General features: G+C 47.8%; 1 protein-coding gene across 5 annotated transcripts in view; it reads left to right on the top strand.

Annotated features, from left to right (window-relative positions):
• LOC125151382 (pleckstrin homology domain-containing family M member 1-like) overlaps nt 1-23,491 on the top strand; it is a 56,261-nt gene that overhangs the window by 21,256 nt on the left and 11,514 nt on the right. The window contains exons 6-8 of one of the 5 annotated variants that reach the window (XM_047832282.1): nt 779-1,190; nt 3,150-3,267; nt 4,491-4,623. The exons of 1 other annotated variant lie outside the window; for it this stretch is intronic. In XM_047832282.1, the coding sequence (XP_047688238.1) occupies nt 779-1,190; nt 3,150-3,267; nt 4,491-4,507 (547 nt within the window). In that variant the 3' untranslated portion in view covers nt 4,508-4,623. Of the gene's footprint in view, nt 1-778; nt 1,191-3,149; nt 3,268-4,490; nt 5,913-23,491 lie in introns of those variants that run through there. 3 more of the 5 variants (XM_047832281.1, XM_047832280.1, XM_047832283.1) reach the window with 3 other exon arrangements.

Genomic DNA, 23,491 nt, shown 5'->3' with positions numbered 1-23,491 from the left:
TGAGTTCTAAAATCCTTATGGAAATGAGCCCACATTAAGGGGAGTTTGGCACGTCTTCTGACCCAGTCTAAACCATTAGGGCAGATATGGGCAATCTCTTGGGCCCCGGGTAGCTTTGTTGTTGTATGAATCTGTATTCGCCCGTGACATACTCTATTGGTTCATAAACAAAGGAGGAGACAGCAAATAGTTCTAGTTCAGAAACAGAATGTGGATTCTCAGAAGCCTCAGGAGAAGGGGAGCAGCCACTAGCCAGTGCACATTTTAGAAGGCCCAGGGTAGTTTTCATGTGCGTGCGTGTGTGTGTGTGTACGTAAAGACAGTAACACTGGCTCCCCGTAGTCCCTGAAGCACCACTGAAGGGCAGGAAGAGGCAGTACCATTGGAAGAGCGAGCAGGTGCACACCCCATGTATACTTGCGTGCACACTCCTGCACCCCGTGTACACTGATCTCCGGCAGCAGGTCCTGGGAACAGGAGGCATCTGGGACCCCACATACGGCCCAGCTCTGGTGGACCAGCGCTGGCACCGGAGATCCCGGGCCCCGCAGTTCGCTTGGCCGCCCACTCTACCTCAGTCCCAGCTGGGGAGAAACTTTGTGAGGAGTGTCAGAGGAAGGCTTGTGTGGAAGCAGAGGAGCACGGTGGGTGGATGACGAGGATGTTTTGTTTTTGAAATCCCCAGACAGCAGTTTTGCCTTCTTACCGCCGTCCCAATAGCCTTGGGCATTCTAGCTGACAGCTTGTCACACAGGTTTCTCTGTTTAAAAACTTCCAGGGTATTGTCGGAATTCAGCAAAGCCCAGGTAAACTCTGTGCCAACCAACGGACTGAGCGGACTGAGTGGAGAAGTGGAGATTCCCACGGGGCGGGCCTCACTCCCCCTCCCCGGCCTGGAGGCCAGCATCCCTTTTGATGTGCCCGCAGAGCCCCTCCCGCCCCAAGCATCCTCTGGGACTCAAGATGGGGACCGCAAGCAGGAGCCGCCTCCCCAGGCACCTGGCACCCTGGGCTTGCTGCAGTTGGGCACTGCCAAAGCTGTCCCCTCGGTGAGCATTTTAGACCAGAGGCCTTCCAGTCCCGTGAGAGAGGCGGCGGCCAGAGCAGTCAGTCCGGGGAGCGGCCAGCAGAAGTCTCTGGAGGATGACGGAGCTGCACGGAGCCTTGGGGTGTCCTCACCCACCAGCCCGGTGAGTGATACAAGCTTTTCGGGGAGAGGTCTTGGGGAAATGTCTCAGAGCTGGTGCAGGGTCTCCCCAGCTAGCCACCCCGAGTGGTCTCTGCCTTGTCTCCATTAGCCCCTCATATCTTTCACGGCGGACGTGAGCCAGGCACGGTGCCAGTCCCTTCCCACGGGTCTCTCTTATCCTCTCACGTTGACCCCGTAGAGAAGATAATTCTTATCTGATCATAGACCCTGTGCATCACCACTGCCACTCATCAGCTCAAGGCCTCGGGCAAGGCACTTTGCCTCACTGAGCCTTGGTTTCCTCCTCAGCTCTTGTTATTATTAAATTCAGATTTGCTAAAATACCAGACTTTGAGAATACTCATCTTGCAATATGAGCCAGGTTAGAACTGCACCATCCCATATGGTAACCACTAGCCACACGTGGCTGTTGAATGAGCGTTTAAAATGTGGTTAGTCCAACCTGAGATAAGCTATGTGAAATAAACACTGGATCTTGAAGGCTTAGTCTGAACAAAAAAGAAGGTGAAATATCTCAATCATTTATCGATTATGTGTTACAATGAAAATATGTTTGATATTGGGTTAAATATAAAGGTTAATTACACGTGTTTCTTTTTACATTTTAAAAACGTGGCTAGTAGAACGTTTAAAATGATACATGTGGCTGGAATTCTGTTTCTGTTGGGCAGTGCAGCTCTAGAATGGGCCGGTCTCCTTTGTTGATAACCCCGAGGGAAGCCAGCCCTGGGAATCTCCTGCACAGAGCCATGGGTCAGAGGCTTGAGAACTGTCGGCCCAGTGAAGCGGTTGTCAAAGCTGTGGACCTGAGCTCTTTGCCATTTCACATTTGTCCTTGAGGATGAATAGCCAGGGTAGGAAGTTGTATGCACGTGTGCACGCGGACATACAGAACCCCAGGTTTATCCCAGCTGCTGTCTGGGGTCACGTTAGGATATAGTCTTGCTTTTTCAGCTCCATCCGTGCGTATCTCTCATCCGGTAGCTTCCAGATCCTGTAACTCAGGATGGGGCCGAGGCCGTGAAATAGATTAGGACACGCGCGCGCACACACACACACGCACACACACTTTTAAATAGCTTTATTGAGATATAACTCATACACCATACAATTCACCTAATTAAAGTGTATAATTCCATTTTTTTTCGTATATTCACAAGGTTGTGCAGCCATCACTACAATCGAATTTGAAAATATTTTCATCCCCCATAAAAGAAATCCCTTGGGACGCCTGGGTGGCTCAGTCGTTGGAGGGTCTGACTTCAGCTCAGGTCATGATCTGTGGTTCACAAGTTCGAGTCCCATGTCGGGCTCTGTGCTGACAGCTCAGAGCCTGGAGCATGCTTCAGACTCCCTCTCTCTCTGCTCCTCCCCTGCTGATGCTCTGTCTCTATCTCTCTCTCAAAAAATAAATAAAAACATTTAAAAAGAAAAGAAAAGAAATCCTTACCATTAGCAGTGACGCCCCATCCTCCTCCTCCGGCCTCACTCCTCTCATCCCCTGGCAACTACTTATTTCCTTTGTCTATAGATTTGCTATTCTGGACATTTCACAGAAATGGAATCATGTAATATGCAGCCTTTGGTGACTGGCTTCTTCCAATTAACATACTGTTTTCGGGATTCATCGTTGTTGGAGCCTGATCTGTGCTTCAGGGAGTAATAATTCATTGTAGATTCCTTTGTATGAACCAGTCACACAGAGCTCTGTCCAGGCCTGTGTGCAGTAGCTCCAAGGACCCAGTGTTCCCACTGGTTTTGTCTGTTGTCTAAGAGAACAAAAGATGTTTCCTGGAGTATCATTTCCTGGGGGCTGACCTGTGGCCACTGGACCGAGTCTGAACACTTCCCGGTCGTCTCCCTCGCCTCCTCGGAGAGAGAAGCCCTCACCAGTGAACTTATATCACCTCACAATTCACATTTGTCTCCTTCCTTCCAGTCCCCTTGCCCCAGCCTTGTTATTTTATGCCAAAGACGTTTGATACTCAAGAATTATTCCCTCATCTGTGATAACTCTGTGCCAGGCAGAAAGAAGAGTGGCCATTGCATACAGCTTGGTAGGTGCTGGGTGGGGTGGGCAAAGAATGCCGTGGGAGCCCCGAGGAGTCCCTGACCCAGCTAGGCAGCGGGAGGAGTGTAGGCTGGGGAATAGTCAGGAAAGCTTCCCAGAGGAGGTGATGGACGGCCCCTGAGCTGAGTCTTAAGGAATAGTGAGCTGGGAGGCCGCAGGACTTCCCAGGTGTGTGTGCCAGGCTCTGTGGGGCTCCTGGCCATTTTCCTCGGGGAGCTCCCCTGGGTCTCTATGGCCCAGGCAGGCTTTGTTCAGAATCTTGTGTTGCAACTGCTTCCCAAGTAGCCACCCTGATTGACACATTGTCCTGTCACTGACTGAAGGAAGCACCTGCTAATTCCGAAGGTTTTCAGAGGGAGCCCTGGAGCCCAGCTCTGAGGCCCCGATACTCCCGACTCAGAGTTCTCCACTCTTGGCTTAAGGTGCCATAAAGCATCTGAATGAATTAAACTGTCCAAACCAATCCCTCTAGGGCAGCCTCAGCCTTACTCCCCTTCCGCGTCTACGGGAGCAGAGAGGGCAGTCTCATTTAGGGGGTGGAAATAGCAACTTCAGGGTGAGGCTGGTGACACTTAACAAAATAGCTGGGCTGGACCCACCTCTCGTGTGAGTCACTTCCTCTGTGTAGACAGCCACTTAGGGCAGTCCAGCCAGCTTTCTTCTTGACTCTGCTCATCCATGCTTAGGCACAGAAAGGCAGGGAGTGCTTGAAATGGGGGAGGGGAGAAGCTCAAATCCCTTCCCAAAATTCTGTGACCCCAGGCCCACCCCACTTCTCCCACTGGTGAGCAGCTTCAGTCTCAGCAACAGAAGGGGTCCTGGGTCCTGCTCACCCATGCCTCCCTCATCTCAAACCCTATAAGCAGGGCTGACAAACTGTAGTCCTTCAATAACTGGTGCCGGGATGATGGGATGTCCACCTGCGACAACATAAAGGTAGACCCCTTCCTCACACCATACACAAGAATTAACTCAAAATCAGTTGGAGACTTAGGGGAGCCTGGGTGGGGTGGCTCAGTCGGTGAAGCCTCCGACTTCGGTTCAGATCATGGTTCGTGAATTCGAGCCCCACGTCGGGCTCTGTGCTGACGGCTCAGAGCCCGGAGCCTGCTTCCGATTCTGTGTCTCCCCCTCTCTCTCTGCTCCCACCCCCACTCTCTCGCTGTCTCTCTCAAAAATAAATAAACATTAAAAAAAATTTTTTAATAGGCAAAGAATTCGAATAGACATTTCTCCAAAGAAGATCTACTGGTGTCCACTGAGCACGTGAAAAGATGCTCGGTGTCATTGTCCTTAGACACTGGGGAAATTGCAAACCCAAACCACAAGACGGTACTTCACACACGTGAGGATGGCTATAATCAAACAGATAATAAAAACGTTGGAAAGGATGTGGAGAAATTGGAATCCCCATATGTGGTGGGAATGTAAAATGGTGTAGTCACTTAGGGAAAGAGTTTGGAAATTCCCCAGAAAGTTAGACCTAGTTACCGAATGGCCCATCAGTTGCACTCATAGACATGTACCCAACGGAACGGAAAACATACGTCCACACAGAAATGGTTACGTGGAGACAGAGACAAACCAAACAGGGCCTTTTGGTGAGGCAGGCCTTCTCCTGAGGACGCCCAGGGACTAGAGAAGAGGGGAGGGCCATGGTCTAGTTGGTCAGCTCCGTGAAGCCGAGGCCCGGAACCGAGACCTGGAGGCGCGCGTCCGGCAGCTGCAGGAGCGGATGGAGCTGCTGCAGGCCGGGGGAGACGCAGCTGTCACGGGGGTCCCCAGTCCCCGGGCCACAGATGCACCTTCCCATATGGCCCCCCGGCCGTGGCTCTGGGCGAAGGCCCGCTGGTGGGGCCAGGCCCCATGCACCGCCGCCACCTGCTGCTCCCTGCCAGCCTGACCTATCGGAGGCGCGTTCCCTGCCCCTGTTCGCCGTTGCTCTGGCTGCTGCCGCTGCCTTGGGCTGCACTGGGTTGGTGGCCTGCGCCTACCATCTCGCCCCGGTCTGGCGCCACCCGGGAGCCGCCTTCGTCCCCTGAACCCTAGGACCCCAAGCTGGAGGGTTGGGTGACCTGGGCACGGCGCAGAAGCCATTCCTACCGCCTCCCCGTTCACACCGCCTCCCAGCGTGGGTCTCCGCCCCAGCTCCAGCCCTGTGATCCGGGCCCGCCCCCTGGCGGCCGGGGAGGGAGGAGCAGGGGGCTCCAGGGAGGCTTGTAACCAGGAATGCTGCAGTTGCTGCTGGGGAGAATCGCAGACCAACCACCTCCTAACTCCGGCCTGGCTGAGGCCCCGCCGTGGATGGGCAAACTGCGATCTAGAGGAGACAGCAGGGCCAGGGCTCGGCCATCAGTTTTTCACCCTCCACGCGCCCCCCGCCTGTCGGCTCGCAGACCACAAATCCCTGTGCATGAGGCCCTACTATCCCGGGAATGTTCTCTTCCCGGCGAACGTCTAGTGCGAGCCCCGCCCGCCTTCTCGAGAACCTTTTGCTTTCGCCAGCCCCGGGGACGGGGACGCTCAACCGACTGAGCCACCCAGGAGCCCCAAGAAGTCATATTCTTAAATTAAAATGCGTCCGACTTCGGCTCAGGTCATGATCTCGCGGTCCGTGAGTTCGAGCCCCGCGTCGGGCTCTGTGCCGACAGCTCAAAGCCCGGAGCCTGCTTCGGATTCTGTGTCTCCCTCGCTCTCTGCCCCTCCCCCGCTCATGCTCTGTCTCTCTCTGTCTCAGAAATAAATAAAAACATTAAAAAAAAGTTAAAAAAAGAATATGACTTCTTATATCTGTTTAGTGGCTTTTTTCTCAAATTGTTGAAAATACCATTCTAAAAAATATTTCTTCTTGGGCTGTACTTATTCTACCAATCGCTACTTGGTACGATTCTGGAATTATTCCATTACCAGCTCTTTCACCAATGTCCACAAAAGCACACTCACAATGTTTTTTAATTCAACAGACTCTTCCGCAAATAAAGGTTTAATTCACTTTTATAATTGATTATAATTAAGGGATGTTACAGAATAATGACTTCCATGCTGATTCTTTAGTCTTCCTTGTGTAAGTGCAGCATTAAGATTGACCTGGACCTACATGTGCAGAAGCATCTGTAATTTTGTTTATCTGATCTCTTCTTGCTCCTGGATTCCATTTCCTACTAGTAGTAGAAAACATATAATCTTAGCAATTGAAGGTCTCAGTTCTACTTTAAAACCTTTTTTTTTTTTTTTTTTTTTTTTTTTGCACTAGCTTGGTGTTTCTTGGAAAGTTGGTGTTTTGCATACTTAGTCTTAGGTAAATACCCAGGACTAGGATTTCAGAAGCTGCCAACCTGTTTTCCAAGGTGTGCATGTAAGAGTCCAGTCTTGGGCAGCTTCTAACAAACTCCTTTCTTGCATCAGAGAACTGGGCACGTACGGGAATTTAGAGAACGTTGTGGTAGCGATGGTGAGTAGGCTTTGACCTTCCCACACTGTCCTCCGGATTCTGTTGAACCCACTGGTCAGACATCTAAGGGCTGCCGTGTCTCAGAGCCTGTTAATTCACAAAGGGTGGGGACAGAGGCTCTCACCTGTCTCCTAGGCCTCCATTCGGGCTCTGGCTCATGCTACCAGCCCTGCGTCTTGCCTGAAACCCTCACTGAATCTGATAGCCTATTGCCAGAGCGACTTTACGCTTCCCTGTGAAATTCCTTTGGTTTTGCTTGTCTTCTGCCCTGTGTGTTCTTCCGTGTGGACATCAGAGCCCTACGGAATGACTGGAGGCAGCTTCGAGGGAAAGGAATGAAACTGGTCAGGTCGTGAGGTTCTTAGCAAATACGGAGGGACGACTTCCAGGTTGGTGATAGTGGGACTGACAGAGGGGATGGCGGGACACAACCCTCCCTTCTCCCCAGGGCCCCGGCTGGCCCCGAAGTGGGGGGGGTCAAGAGGACATTCTGGTCAGGATGACGTCTTGAGGGAAAACAAGCCAACTATGGAGCAAAGGACGGCTTCACGCTGAGCTAAAGCCACGACATCACTTTCTGCTTAATCGGCTTATTAGGTGTATTTTATGTACGGTAAATCTGACCGATTGTAAGTATATAGCTCATTGAGTTTTCACGTGACCACCACCACGTCAACATTTCTGCCGTCGTAGAATGTCTCCGTGTCCCCCTGTGCAGCCAGTCTCCCCTCTGACCCCCGCCGCTAGTCCCCGGCAGCCCCCGATCTGCCTTTCGTCCTGCTTCCACGGTTTCCGGTAGATGCATCATCCGGTGTGTCGTGTTCGTGTGTGCTTTCCCTCACTTAGCCTAACGTGTCTGTGGGTCACCGGTGTGCTGCTTTGTTCATTTCTGTTGCTCAGAGATGTTTTGTTACTTGGGTAGATCACACTTTGAGCAGCTCACAAGCGTCCAGTTGCTTCCCATTTTTCCCGTTTCCTTTATGTTCTAATGGGTGTGGATGGTGTCTTATGGTAGCTGCAGTTTGCATTTCTTTCCCAAATATCTGAAGACATTGGCCATTTTTGAAATGAATTTGTTTGCCGTTTCTAGGTCTTTTTTTGTGAAGCATCTGTTCAGATGTTTTGCTGATTTTGATTTATATTTATTTCGATTTATATTATTTTATAAATATATGTTTATATATGTTTATTTTATTTATTTATATTTATTATTTGTTTACTTATTTTGAGAGAGAGAGAGAATGAATGCATGGAGCAGGGACAGAGAGAGGAAGAGAGAACCCCAAGTAGGCTCCGTGCTGTCCGCACAGAGTCTGACACAGGACCCGATCTCGTGAACCGGGATGTCGTGAGCTGAGCCGAAATCAACAGTTAGACACCTAATTGACTGAGCCACCCAGGTGTCCCAATATTTTGCCCATTTTTAAGTTGGGGATATTCATTATCTTAATATTGAGTTGTAAGATCGCTTTATATATTTTGGGTATAAGTTTTTTGTTAGATATGTAATCCTCTGTGTCTCTCATTTTGTGGTCTTTCTGTTTCCTCGACAGTCTTTTTGAAGAGCCAATGTATTTAATTTTGATAAAGTCTGTCTTGTCATTTTTTCCTTTATAGTTTTTTTTTTTTAAATTTTTTTTTCAACGTTTATTTATTTTTGGGACAGAGAGAGACAGAGCATGAACGGGGGAGGGGCAGAGAGAGAGGGAGACACAGAATCAGAAACAGGCTCCAGGCTCTGAGCCATCAGCCCAGAGCCCGACGCGGGGCTCGAACTCCCGGACCGCGAGATCGTGACCTGGCTGAAGTCGGATGCTTAACCGACTGCGCCACCCAGGCGCCCCTCCTTTATAGTTTTTTATTCTAATCCAAGAAATATGCTTAATTCAAGATTTTCTCTTATGTTATATAGTTTTCACTCTTGTATATAGGTCAGTGATTCATTTCAAGTAAACTTGTATATGTGATGTAAGGTAAGGATCAAATTTTTGTTTTTGTTATTTTCCACATGAATATTTCTTCCAGTAGCATTTGTTAAAAAGATGATTTTTCTGCAGTGAATCACTTTGCTAACTCTGTTGAAAGATCACATGTCTGGATAGATACGTCTATTTCTGGATTCTGTTGGGGCTCACTGAACTGCATGTCCGTCATTATGTTAGTGCCATTGCACTATTTTCTTTTTGTTTCAGCTTTGCTGAGGTATAAGTGAGAAATAAAATCATACATAAATTATGGAACATTAATATCACTCATCATCAGGGACATACGAATAGAAACTACAATGAGATGTGACCTCACACCTGTCAGCATGGCTGTTACCAAGTAGACAAGAGATAAATGCTGCTGAGGATGTGGAGAAAAGTACCACCCAGCTTTGGTTGATAATCACTGCAGAGACTCTTGGGATGTCGTGGGGCTTCTCCAACTTCTTTAGTTTTCTGAATTGACTTGGCTTTTCTTGGCCATTGGCATTATCCTGACAGTTTGTGTCTCTATTTGGTCCTTGATTTTTTTTTTCATCTTGCGTTTCACGACCTTACTAACTTCACTGATTCATCCTAGTGGGTTTTTGGGAAGATTCCTTAGGACTTTCTAGCTGAGGGCTCGCGTCCTCTGTGAACAAAGAGTGTTACTTTTTGCTTTCCAATCCCTTGTACACCACATATATGATATTTACATGTAATATACATTTTATGCAACTTACAAGTTTATATGTGTATGCCTACCTTTCCAGATACACACACACACACACACACACACACACACACACAGACACACGCTTTTGTGTCTTATTTTGCTGGCTAGAACCTCCAGGATAATGTTGCACAGAGACGGTGAGAGGGAAGGATTTAAATCTTTCACCATCAGGTACGGCGGCACCTGTAGGTTTCTCACAGGCGCCCTTTGTAAGGGTAACAAGATGCCATTAAATTCCTCGTTGCTGTGAGTGTTTATTCCGAATGAGCGTGGAAGTTCTTTTCAAATGTTTTATCTCTGGGATGACCGTGTTGAACTGCCTGGTGTGACCAGTGTCTAAAAGCTTTTGTTTCATGTATTTTGTCTGGTTTTCTACTTGTTTATGACTGGAAGTTTCTGTAGCAGTTAATCCTGCGTGAACAGAAGTGGCCTATTATTTTCCTACTGTAGGCAATGTTACCCATAACAAGCCTCAGACAAAGGGAAAGTAAGCACTCAATGATTCATTGCTATAAACTGCTGCCTTTGAAACTAAAAAGTCTTTTAATACAGAATTACCTAAAAGTTGTAATTTCTTAACGGATACCAGAAACGTTGAAGAAGTAAGATTGTGGTAACAAGAAAGAGCCAGTGTGCTAAAAATTGTGGACAGTTAAATTCTTTTCAGTTCTAGTTTTTTCAGTTCTAGTATTTTTTGTTATTATCTCGGGAGCACTGAGCAGTTGCCTGGTTTCTCTTATTCCTTTGGGTGGTAAAGAAAACATAGCGTCCGATATAAATGAACATTTTCCTAGAGAAAAGCAGTTCCCTGATGTAAGTGAACTTCACACCGGCCGCCCTCACCTGCATATGGCCTGCTGCCCTCTTCCCACCGAGACCACCTTGCGCCCCGGCCTGGCCGGACCAGCTCCCTGAGTGGGTCTCCTGGGCTGCCCCGCCCAGCCGGTCTCAGGCAGAAGGAGAACCCCTCACGATCCTCACCTTTCTCCAGATGCTGAGGATTTTTTTTGATAAAAAAAAATTTTAATACAATGAGACTCTTTTAAAAGTCTTGCTGTTTTCATCGCACTTAGGAACTCAAAAAGAAAGGCAGAATTCTCAACTCCCTCCGTCTCCCGCACACTCGATGTTCTGCAGAGTGAGTGCAGTGAGCGTGCGACAACTCTGTGGACACATAATCCGGTCCTTACTCTATGTTTCCTTGGAGCGGCTTTAGAGAATTCCAAAGAGGGGAGACTTCAGTTAGTAGTAATCAGGCCACAGCAGACCCACGAGTGACTTAGACACATTTGTAAAGTGAAGTCAGAGGTTTGCTGACAACTAGAAACTCGGGCAGCACACTTCCAGCCTGTTCTTAGTTTTCCTCATTGCGATTGCAATTTGAAAAAAGATCGAGTCAGTAAAATTGAAGCCTTTTTCGGAATTCTTTGTGTTTATCATCTATTTAAGTGCCAGGATCTTCTACTATTTTCGGTTTTCAGTTGAGATCTCTGCTGACATGGTAGCGTGTGATGAGCCAGACTTCATGGAATCACATATAGTCTGGAGAATCTTGGGAATCTGGAGGTGACCGGTGCGTCCAGGGACGGTTCTCCCATCCTCAGAAAACTCCCAGACCGTATAGATGCTATAGACTTTGCCATTGTGATAAGTAAGACGGGTAAGCTTTGGATTTCTCATGTCTCCTCATCCCTGATATTGAAGCAACATGATAAAGATATTTCCTAAAATGCACAGACATTGTAAGAGTTTTAGGAAAGCTCAATAATTTTTTATTTATAATTTTTTAAATTTTTTTTCGCAGGTTCTTTTTTTCTCTTTTGTTTTCTTTTCTTTTCTTTTCTTTGCTTTGCTTTGCTTTGCTTTTTTTTTCTGTAGCACTCTGCTTTGTCAGCAGGAGAGGAGTGCATAAAAACAGTGAAGGATGTGGTGGGCCTGTTGCTTTTGAGAGGGCCTCATGGGCGAAATCCAAATTGAGCTAATTCTTGAAAGAAGGGGGAATCAACTTTGGCAAGAAACTGCAGGGACACTCATGTCTCAGGGGCTTTGCTCGGGCTGATCCCTCTGCCTAGAATGCTTTTCCCTCAGGTAGCTGCTTTTACAACTCCCCGCCCACCCTGGGCCCACACTGACCACCTTAGTGCTGTCCTTAGTGCTGCTCCCGCCCTTTTCCCATCGCTCTCTGATGCTTCCTAATCTGCTTTGCTTTGTTCCCACTTTGAGGCAGGACCACTTGGAACTCACCGTATAATTTAGTTTTTTATCGTGTTTATGGGCTCCCTCCGGCCTTTAGAATGAAGCTTCATGAGGACAGGGATTGCTGTCTTTTTCCTTTGTTCTGAGGTGTGTTGTAGGCACCTACAAGAGTACCAGGCACGTAATGGGGATACTCAATAATTGTGGTTTCAAGGTATGAAGATTTTGAGTTAAGAGTTAGCAACTCCTGCTTGGGGCTCTGGAAAGACCAGTCTTACTTACTGTGGCGGGAAGGGAGTCCTGTGTGTTGTGTATTCCAGTGGGAAAAAGAGAGCAGAACCAAATTGTGAGGACTTCAATCCTAAGCAAAGGAATTTATTTTTTGGTAGGAATGGAAGAGCTTTCTGAAGCCTTTATTTTAAGTAGCAGTGTATTAATTGAGTGGTATAAACGTAATATCCTAGGAACGTCTCGTTACATTTCCTTCATGCTTTTTTGAAGTGTTTTTAGTTTTAGCTTATAAAACTAAAGAAATAGGGAAATTAACTCACATGCGTGGGAGCCCCTAGGCTGAGCAGGCTTCATGGTCGGCTGGTTTCCATTTGCCTCCCCCATGACTTGGAGCCGGCTCCCCCCACCCACTGGGGTGGGTCATTGTGCAGGTGGATGTCTCGAAGCCGTGAGATGTAAGGCCTTCCCTTCAGACCGCGCCAACTGAGACGTTTATTCAGCGTCTGGCAGCATTAGGTGCTTGATAAATGCGTGGGGATGGAATCATTCAGAGTGCTTTGTTGTAAGAAGACAGCTGACTTTAGACAGTTAGCGCCACAACTATTGCGGAATGCCAGAAGCGCCCGGAGGAGGCTGAAGGAAGCCGTGCCAGCTCCTGAGCCACGAGGGGCTTCGGGGTGCCGACCTGCCTCCCCCCACCCCCACTGTGGTCGAACATCGAGAAAACATAACCCCTAATAGCCTACTGTTGACCAGAAGAAGCCTTACTAATCCTGTAAACAGTAGATTAACACGTATTTTGTAAGTTAATGGATGTACGGTGGTCTTACTACAGGGTAAACTAGAGAACAGAAAATATTATACGATCATAAGAGAAAATACATTTACAGAACTACACTGTATTTATTAAAAAAAACACCCATGTTATCAGTGGACCTGTTCAGTTCGAACCCATGTTCAGTGATCAACTGTATATTGAAAAGATGGCTGGCCGTATTAATTTTCACAGGAACTAAGTATTTTCCATAATAGGAAGACAGATATGCTCCATCTAGGAATATTAGAATGCCTGCAAAGCCCAGAAGGCAAAGTGATAGAGGCACAGGGAAGTCCTTCCAGAGAACACCAATTTCGGTCACTTCTGGTCATTGTGTCTCTTCTTCGGATGCATAATACCAATTTGTGACATCTTGGACTTCTGTCTTCTCCGGTAGAGTGAGGGCTGAAAGTAGAGAACTTACCCAAGGAAGATTTAGTAAAAGTGTATGTTATACTTCAAGGAAATGATCGATCAATTTAAAAAGTAGGAATTGTTCAAAATACCTTCTCTGGACATAGAGTAATAAAGCCACAGGCTAACCACAGAATAAAGAAGGACATGATAAGCAGCCACAGAACTTAAATCAGCTGTCACATAGAAGTTCCTTTACGTTCTAATTATGTGTGTGTTCATTCCTGAAATCCCACTTCACATCAAGGAAATAGCAAAAGTGATCACAAAAATGAAAGTACGAATGTATGCAGAGTTTTAAAGACTTATAAAATAGTCAAAGTTAACTACTTCCCATGAAGGTAATCCCCATGAATCAAATACTTCAAATTGTCCCTAAAGCAAAAAACTAGTTGGTTTTTATAAATACATCCTGGTGGAGCGTCTTATGCACGCTCAAGTTTGAGAAGCACCAAGCAAAACTAAAGGAGAAAGCAAAGGGAACATTTATTTATAGAAATGAAATTCGGTTTTTTATTCCATGAGCTGTTCTTCCTAAGACATTGAAAAGTTACTAAAATAATGTTGAGATTGAAGATCCTTTCTTTTTTTTCTCCTGTTGTTAAAAAATAAGTGTCTCTTTAAACAGTTATAAACAATCCCGCTCTCAAATTAGGTTTTGTTTTCTTGTTTATTTATCCTGCCAGAGTGTGAGCGCCTTGAGAACAGGGATCATGCCCGCCATATAACGATTCCATGGTACATATCTGTTGAATAAACAAATGTTGATCGAACCCCTACAGCTGCGTAAAAATCCGTATCTGCTCTTGTGAACATTCTTGTTACTAATTCGATGCTCGTGAATTATTCAGAATCTTGCATCCATGGCAGTTCCTTACTTTTCCATGATCCCCAACACCTTTCATTTTAAAACAAGCTTTCCTGCTGAACTCTGTGCTCCGTGGTGGCGACAGTTCAGTCCTCAGTGCGTGTTGGAAGGGCACCCAGACATGGCAGTCGTGGGCTCTCAGGAGACAGTCTGAGCCCTGGGCTCTTCCCCTGCGATCATGAGATGTTTTGCATGAGGAGGATGGGGTGAATTTCTGCTCCGTTACTTTGAAAATGTCTTTGTGGGGAAAGTTGTTTTTCAGAAGCGAATTATGTCGGCAGGATGATCTTTCAGTTCAGACTTGTAAGGTGGCCAAAGGAGTCGGCCAGCTTGCCCGAAGCAGTGTCCCAGGTGACTGCGGGTGTGGGCTTCCAACGGTGGTCCATGCCCCAAGCCCCTGGTCTCTGTCCTTGAGGCACCACTCTTCCACAGGGGAGACATTCTAAGAGCTCTCTTCCACGTGCGTGCATTTTCTTTGGGCAAGAGAGTTCAGCTACGTGAATATTCCGCATTTAGGAAAGAGGAAGCAGCTTCCTTCTTCCAGCAGATTTCACTGTGCCCATTAATTTCTTCGGCTAAAATACCACGTTCCCTAAGTATAATAGATATGACATCCATTTAACAAAACTTGACTCCTGAGTCAGAGGGAGAGATAGGGGTACATTTGTGAATCCGTGCATATGGTGGGAACCTAGAAATCAGCTGTGGGTAAAATTTTTTCTTTCAAATACTTTATATTGCCCCTAAAGCAAACACTAGTCGGTTTTTATAAATACATCCTGGTGGAGCATCTTACGCACGCTCAAGTTTGAGAAGTGCCAAGTACAACTAAAGGAGAAACCAAAGGGAACATCTGAACCAGCCTTCAGATCTTAGTGATGACTGGAGAGGGGAAGGATCCACATGCCACAGGCGGGAAGGCCATTCGGTCCGGAGAGTAAACCTGTTTGTACAATGGCTGCTTTTCATTATGTGCTTCCTAATCCACTGGGACGTTTGACCACACTTACTGAACGTCTTAGATAAAAATTAAAAACGTAGAAGCCTTCGTCCCTTTCGAATCCGTTAAGAAATTGGCGGTAATGATCAAATCGAATGGTCCCTCCCGTCTCCAGGGGGCTTCAGGAGAGGTAAGGGGTTGGGAGTCGAAGAGTAGGTAGACTACTGCTGTGATGGCATTTCCGCGTGGAGGGCAACGTAAGTTTTTTTCCTGTAACGTGCTTAGGGATCTTCTCGGGACAATCAGATGCAGTACTCAAATCGCTAGGGACCAATTAGAAGGAGTGTGTCGTCAACAAGTGTGTATTAATGGAATACTTGCAAAACTGAGGGCTGCGTGTTGCCCATCTGCTCCCCCGTGGTGCCACACTTGGTCATTTCCGAACGGCCCCAGGTGAAGTCGTTATGCAGCCAGCTTTGAAATCTGATTGCCTTTCCGTTTTGAAGCACCTGAGGGACAGGACGGACGTGGGTGCGCCCGCATGCACGTGGCTGTACGCGTGCGTGGGTGAGTTCCTGTGCGCCTCCGCGTGTGCGCACCTGCTTGCGCATGCGTGGCTGTACGCATGCGTGTGTGCGTTTCTGTGCGTGCGCGCGCATGCGTGCGTGTGCGTGTGCGTGCGTGCGGAGTGCGGTCGCCAGGGCAGATACCGGATTCAGGGGCCAGTCTGGAGGCTGCCGGTTGCCGTGCGGTTTGGCACCGGACTTGGTATCTGTGGAAATAAGCAGCGAATTGGAGAAAGCTGAGGAAAAAGCAAACGACGGGACTCAGCCGTTTACTTCGTAAGGATGTCGAAAGAGGAAGCGCAAACCCCGTTTGAACTCGGGGAGCGCGGTTTTGGCAGCGTCGGGTAAGTCCGGCCGTGCTTTCGAGTAACGGAGCACACGAGCTGTGGGGCGTGTTCGGTGTGCGCTAATGTTGCTACTTAGACACTATCTGGTTGGTGAGGACACGAGTCGGCAGTAGCACTCAATTCCGGGTGGCCTCCCAGGGAGGGCTCCGGTCCAGTCCCTCTCGGCGAGGGCCACATGCGTGTGCTGTGGGTCGGAACCAGTGACCTCGAGCAGCGTCTTGGCCACTTTGTTCCTTGTACCCTGTTGGCCACGTAGGCATGTTCGGGTCACGTGGCCAGCTCCGGGCCCCCCCCCCCCCCCCCCCCCCCCGGGGAGAGCCCTTCCGAGAGTCATAACGAATTACGTAGAAACACATTTTAACTATACTGTATCCATAAAGATCTTAAACGTGGATTCAGTAGTGGAAAATACTCAGTTTGAATTGTGTTGGACGCGGCTTTAGGTGAGACATCGCTATTATAAAACACAAGCTGAAGTGCTCTTCGTAGGCTCACCTGCACAGGTATCTTCCTTTACTTTTGAAAATCTGAAGAAAGGAAGCTCAGAAATGACCAGGCCATCCCTGCAGGCTGGGCACCATCCCCTCCGTCCACAGCAACCTCTACGGGGTTGGATCGGAGACTGCCACAGGTTAACAGAGCTCGCAAGTGGGAAGTTCCCCAGTCTGGGTGGTCCAAGGTGTAGCAGGGGCCGGAAGGGTCAGCCTGGAGCTTCTGTATCCCCCGGGAGGAGCGGCAAAGGCTAAAACGTGATGCTTGAGGACAAAGAGGGCGGCTGAGAAGCGAGCGCGGGCCGGGTCGTAAGCTCCTGGAGTGCCACTGTCTTGTCACGTGTCTGAAGCAGCTCTGTGCACTTTGTGAGTGAATCAGGGCAGTTGGGAAGGAAACTCCAGTTGGCTCACCAGTTGTCCTTCTTGGTTTTTGACTTAAACTATAAGGAATGCCTACCCTCAGTTTAGCATTTACAATTCTGAACAAATGTTAGATTTGGGTGTTGTTTTGAGGGAGGTGGGGAAAGGAATAGGGTTGTTGTAGCCGATCTGGGTGTTTTCCCGACATTCTATTGTGCTGACAACGGTTAGAATTGTATTTCTGTCCTCGGCTTATGTCAGGATGTTAACTCTGTTCCCTTGTTCTCCAGAACCCTCTTCCTTTGCCTCCAGTGTCCCCAGATACAGAGATTTCCTACCGCGGTGCTATAACCGATTTGGCGATCGCATCCCACTCCTTTAAATGTAAACTAGGTTATATTTGGGTAGAACAGTTGTATAGGCGAAGAGTGGCCTTTTTTTTTTTACTGAATACGTTTCTGTGTATTTTAGTTACACAAAATATCGCTGCAGGGCATCTCGGATTCAGATAATGACCGCGTCATGGCATCCTCAGTGCGCCTCTTTCTGGGCAAAGCATCTTTGAGTAGAGGGATTGTGTCCTCTCTTTTCTGGTGAAACATACTTTTAAAATAGTTTCTCAAAATGCTTCCTTAGAGTCTGGCTGACGCTCTCTAGACAAAGGGTACATTATCAGTAGGCAGCTGTGACTTGACGTTACAGACCCATTGTGGCAGGACGCCGAGACCCTGAGGTGGGACAGGTAACTCCTTGGAAACAGTGCATCTGTTAATACGGTTTTAAGGGAGAATTCCCTTTGTAAAGAAACTCGTAGACAGAGAGTGGTCGGGGGAGTTTATTTGAGAAGTTGACACTTGAGCAGAGACCGGAGGGAATAAGAAAACCGTCCAGGGGCACCTGGGTGGCTCAGTCGGTTGAGCGTCTGACTTCGACTCAGGTCACGATCTCGCATCCGTGAGTTCGAGCCCCGCGTAGGGCTCTGAGCTGATGGCTCAGAGCCTGGAGCCTGCTTCGGATTCTGTGTCTCCCTCTGTCTCTGCCCCTCCCCTGTTCATGCTCTGTCTCTCTCTGTCTCAAAAATAAATAAACCTTAAAAAAAGTAAAAAAAAAAAAAAAAAAAAGAAAACCGTCCAGAAGGAGGAGACGAAGGGCAGAAGGGCAGCGAGGGCTGGAGGTGGAGTAGGAGGGGGGGGTTCAGGCCTGGGAACTCACTGCACAGGCTGTGGGTGGAATTCTGAGAACGATTGGAAACCACTGGGTCACGGTCTAACTTTAAAAACAAATTTGTTTATGTTTGTTTTTGAGAGAGAGAGAGCTCACACGAGCAGGAGAGGGGCAGCGAGAGAGGGAGACGCAGAATCCAAAGCAGGCTCCAGGCTCTGAGCTGTCATCACAGAGCCCTACAAGGGGCTCGAACTCACGGTCCACAAGATCATGACCTGAGCCAAAGTTGGGTGCCTAACCGACTGAGCCACCCAGGTGTCTTTGGGTCACAGTCTAACTTAAACATCAGGCGAGGCCCCATAGCTGCTGCGCTGAGAGTATACACAGTGGGGAGAGCCTGGGCACAGAGGGCCTGAGGGTAGTTTAGGGGGTGCAGGCAGGGGGTGGTGATGGCTGGCGTGCGGGCTTTAGCCGTGGAGTGTGAGCATTCGTCAGGCGTACTAGGAAGCAAGAGCTCACAGACTTTGCTCATGGCTTATCTGTGGTAAGAAGACAGGGCTCAGGAACGACTCCTGGCTCATTTGGTGTCAGCACCTGCTAGAAAGAAGTTTTTCTTTACAAGTAACTCTGGGGGTGGGGGCGGGACAGCAGGACGAGTGTCGGGGAGTGAGGCTGGTGAGACTGGACTTCTCAGACGGACATCACAGAGGAGATGGTTAGAAAGAAGGTGCTTCTGTTGAGCCGGGAGGAAAGGTCATGGCTAGAGACGTAGAGGTTCCTGGGGGACGGTGTCTCATGGACAGTGCCAGGGGACAAAACGACATCACTGAGGCAGTTTGTCTTTGGAGAAAAAGGGTCTGAGCACTAAACTCTGGACACTCCAGTTGTTTCGTGGAGAAGACATGGAAAGGTTTGCAAAGGAGATTAAGAAGGAAAAGTCAGTAAAGTGAAGAGAACCAAGAAAACTTCTTTGTCACGGGGCGCCTGGGGGGCTCAGTTGGTTGAATGTCCGACTTCGGCTCAGGTCACGGTCTCGCGGTCTGTGAGTTCGAGCCCCGCGTCGGGCTCTGTGCTGACGGCTCGGAGCCTGGAGCCTGCTTCGGATTCTGTGTTTCCCTCTCTCTCTCTCTCTGCTCCTCCCCTACTCACGCTCTTGCTCTCAAAAATAAATAAACACTAAAGAAAATGAAAAAAAGAAAAAAAGAAAAGTTCTTTGTCACAGATTAAAAATAAATAAATTTAACTCTAAGGCTGTACATTTTTTTTTTTATTTTTTTTTCAACGTTTATTTTATTTTTGGGACAGAAAGAGACAGAGCATGAACGGGGGAGGGGCAGAGAGAGAGGGAGACACAGAATCGGAAACAGGCTCCAGGCTCTGAGCCATCAGCCCAGACCCTGACGCGGGGCTCGAACTCCCGGACCGCGAGATCGTGACCTGGCTGAAGTCGGACGCTTAACCGACTGCGCCACCAGGCGCCCCTCTAAGGCTGTACATTTATTTAAGCTGCATTTTATCTGGTTTTGAACCATCCCAGCATTTTAAGGAAAGTCTTACCTGTGCTACCTAACATTCTCTATTTCTCTGTTTTGAAGCTACAAATTTGAGTCATTTTTCCAAGGTGTTTTCCTACTCCCCCTTTTCAGTTTATTGAATAAAGGGAGCAGTGCCACGCGTGGAGATTTCACCCATAAGAAGGATGGGAGATGCTGTGTCAGACGCCTTTGCTAAAGTCAGCATAATCCTGAGCAGTCGGCTGTACTCTTCTGGTCACACACCGTCACTCACTCGCCACATAGAGACTGATCCCCTTTCCTCTGGGCCCGTCAAGGAGGAAACTAGGTGGAACTTCTCCCATCGCAGTGTTTCCATCAGTGTGGGGAGGAGTCGGTAAACACAAGTGCCGAACACGTGCACTGGGTCCCATGGTAATGGATGCGGTAGAGACAGAACCAGGGTACGAGGTGTCGGGCTGCGTGCAGGCACGTGCAGCCAGGCGTGGCTCATGAGGGCAGTGACTGAGGACGGACAGAAGAGACATGAGGCCGTGAACCTTGCCGGGGGTGGGGAGGTGTGGGTAGGGGGCAGGTAGAGCCTTCCAGGCAGTGGCACAGCAGGTGCAGAGGCCTGAGACGGGAGGCTGCCTGCAGCGTGCAGGGCAGAAGGGCATCAGGAGGAGGAGGCTAGGGCCAAGTGCAGGAAAGCCCAGGTCACAGAGGCTGAGCAGGCCAACATCTGGAGGGATGTGCTGTCAGCCACATCTGTCACTCGTTTGCATCTAATCAGCACGATCAGTCTTTTCTTGTGTTATTACTATTGGTGCTATGTTGACGTGATTCCAGCTTATAAGTCAAAACATTCATGACCAGGAAAGGGAGAGAAAATACCAGGATAAGAAGTGTATTTGGATGCAGAGTTGCTAGGACATAACCAGATTCTAGCTGGGTCTAGAATTCTTGGATATCATCTCCGTCTCTCAAAATGCTGTAGATATGTTCCGCTACGTCTTGATTTTTTTTTTTTCCCTTGTAAATGTTGCTGTTTTCTTTTCTGAATATTTAGCAAACTGTCATTTGCTGTTAGAATTCATTACTTGTCCCAGGTTGTATGTAAATGTTTTAGCTTTTGTTAATTGAGCCTGGCACGCGATGAGCTTTCTGAATCCATTTTACAAGTCCTGGTTTCGTTCAGCGTATTTTGTGTGTGTCTTTCTTGGCCCATTGGGGCTGTCCTCTTTATTTTGTTCTCTTCCAGATCACCAGATATCCGGTCTTTCTCTTCTCCCGTTCTCCTAACGTATCTTAGAAGAACCACTCAGATTTTCTCTCTGAATCATCGACATGGACTTTGGCAGCATAATTCTGTACTGGTGCTGATTCTGCTTAAACGTACGATGGCTCTTTTTAATTAAAGTTCCTTCTGTATTTTGGTTCTTTCTCTTCATTTCAGTGTGCCTTTTGACATCATCGATAAATTCTTACCAACTCGTTAATTTTTTGAAAGCAGCTGCTTTCCCAAACTTCATCTTGCACGGATTCTCCCTCTCACGACACCCAAAATCAGCTTTGTCCTGGGCGTCCTCCTGTAATACCGACCGACACCTTGCGTATTTTTGGTGGTTTTCCTTTCTCTCTGATATTGTTATTTATGTTAAGAGGCTACGTTGTCGGCTTCTATTTTTTATGTTTGTTTATCCTCGAATGATGCTAGGTTTGGTGTTCAGAGGTAGAAGAAGTTCCTCGTCTCTGCGTACCGTAAGTGTGAGTGTTGTCCGAGTTCTCCTATCAGATACTGTGATGGAATCCCAGCGAGTGACGTTCAACGACACCAGTTCAGTAGGGGGTGACCCAGGGGAACAGTGATCGAACAGAGTTGTGGACATCCCCACAGGAGAAGCTTATCTGTCACTTGTCTGTAGGTTAAGGGAAACAAACCGCTTGTACTGGAAGCAAGATTTCTTTGCAATGTTGTCGTTTTGACCTGGCCTGGGAAACAGTACGGCTACATCCGGTCTGTTGAGTGATTTTGTAAAACTGAAGGAACGCTCAACTCCGTTAGTGAATCCTGGTTCCCTTGGATTTCTGCTCAGTGTATTTCTAAACACGGGGCCCTGCGGCGTAAGCAGGGGGAGCTCACAGCAGTTGGCGTCCTGGGTCATCAGTTTCCCCAGAGCATTTGCTACTGACTTCATGCAACGGTGCTGTTCTCGGGACGGGCAATTTTGAGTCAGCCCTTGGTGCCTGTTTTCAGTTTGGTGTCACTAGTTTAATGTCACCTTGAAGTTGGTGGCAGTTGCCCCGCTTCTCTGTTTTTATCTTTAGTTCTTGACCAAGTGAGAGGGGAGAGATTATAATGGAATCGCACCTTGTAACTCATCGCTTTTCCTGGGATAGTCAGTCTCTTGCTCGTGTTTGTAAAATATCTATTACTGTATTAAGAATTTCTGCGTGACGTGCCTCATACCCACAATCATACGTTCTGCAGCTTAATTTTGCATCGTGTGATAATCCGCTGCAGTCTAGGAAGCGGTATGATCAGGAGGGGAGGAAAGGTTTCCAGTCCGGGCAAAAAGGTAAACGTTTTTCCCTCTCAGAGGAGTTTAAGAGGAGAAAGGGTTTGCTGATGACGGACAGTGAGTTCCAGGGCTCAGCGGAAGGGTTCTTGTCAGCAGGGAGGGAGGAGGGGAGGTGGGTCGGGTCCGTAGCTGTGTGCAGTAGGACTGGCATCCGGGTGATGGTGGGTCCGAGCTTTCTAAGATGTGATGGAATCTCTAGAAAACAGTAGCCTGCAAACATTTGCAAACTTCTCTCTCCCTCTCCCTCCCTCCCTCCCTCCCTCTCTCTTCTCCACCCCTTGCTTTGGTTTGGTTTTGTTTTTCTGTTTGTTCATTTCACTGTCAGAGATTTATTTCAACCTTCTCTTTATAGAATCTAGTTTTGTTGGATTGAAGTCCTACTGCTTTGTGATAGTCAAAAGTCGAGGTGGTAGAGGTACGTCTGAATACCGACAGATGCTAACAGCGGTGTGGGGACCTCACCCAGCCTAACAGGACGTTGGGTAACTCAAGATAGATTATTTTACTTCTAAATGCGTTCACTCCTAACTCAGTTGTAAGAGCAGTGCTCAGTTTCTCGCGGAAGGCAAAGAATTTAGATAAAATTGAGCATTTGTCTTGAGGCATGTGTTGCTAATATCACACAAGGAGTTTTCTCCCTGCTGTTCGGTTCTTTTGTTTTCATTTGTACTGTGTGCTTCCTTCTTTACAACTTAAAATTGTTTTTGCTCGACATTTTGCATCAAGAGTGTTGGACCCTGAGGGGTAGGAGGGTAGTATTTCCTTAATCGACCGCTCTTGAGATGCTGCATAAAATCCAGGACGGATGATTGAGATGCATCTTCTCTCAAAAAGTAAGCGTGAAGAAGATTCGGATAACCGCCTACATTGTGTGACTGGAAGTAAAGCTTGACCAGCAGCCGACTTGATGTCGTCATACCTGTGCTCCTTGACTAACCAGTCACTGAGTGAGAATTCGGGATTTCCAGAGTTATTGTCCGAATCCGTTTTAGGGCGAGCGTGCCATTACACCGTGTGACATGAATGAATGCCCTGGAAATTAAAAGCATGTGAGCCTTGTGAAATCGTTAAAGGACTGACCAGATCATTATGATATAGGTGTGGAATTTTTCTGTGAGTGGAATTTTCTGAGGGCACATTGCAGCGGTGTTAGGAGAAGCACTGTGGATACACGGCTGTGAATGTCTCCATTTCCTCTTGGCTGTGTCGTTTGTTTCCATTAAGTATGAGCTGCTTTTGCTAAGTGCGGGTGCTCTTTGCCTTCCTTTGGTAAGCTTGATGAGACTTCTTTTGTGTGGCAGGTGTTCAGGATTTTTCCTCCCCTCTGAATCATGAACGCTAACCTCGTCTCCATCATTCTCAAATTATAGCTGACTCTGTTTATGAGAAGACTCAGACTATTTGATATAAGCCTCTTTTGTTTGCTGGTTTGTGTGTCACAGTGTCTCTTATTTCTGCATTTGAGGTCGAGTATCATGCACTAACTTTCTTTGCAAAGGCTCTTCTAACAGCTGTGCTTTGGATCCTGTGCCCATCCATCCACCTTACCCAGTGCTGCTTCAGTCTACTGAAAATCACTTACACTTGCAT

Source organism: Prionailurus viverrinus, chromosome E1, assembly GCF_022837055.1.
Source record: "Prionailurus viverrinus isolate Anna chromosome E1, UM_Priviv_1.0, whole genome shotgun sequence".
NCBI classification, from domain to species: Eukaryota; Metazoa; Chordata; class Mammalia; order Carnivora; family Felidae; genus Prionailurus; species Prionailurus viverrinus.
This window is presented reverse-complemented; position numbering and strand designations above follow the sequence as displayed.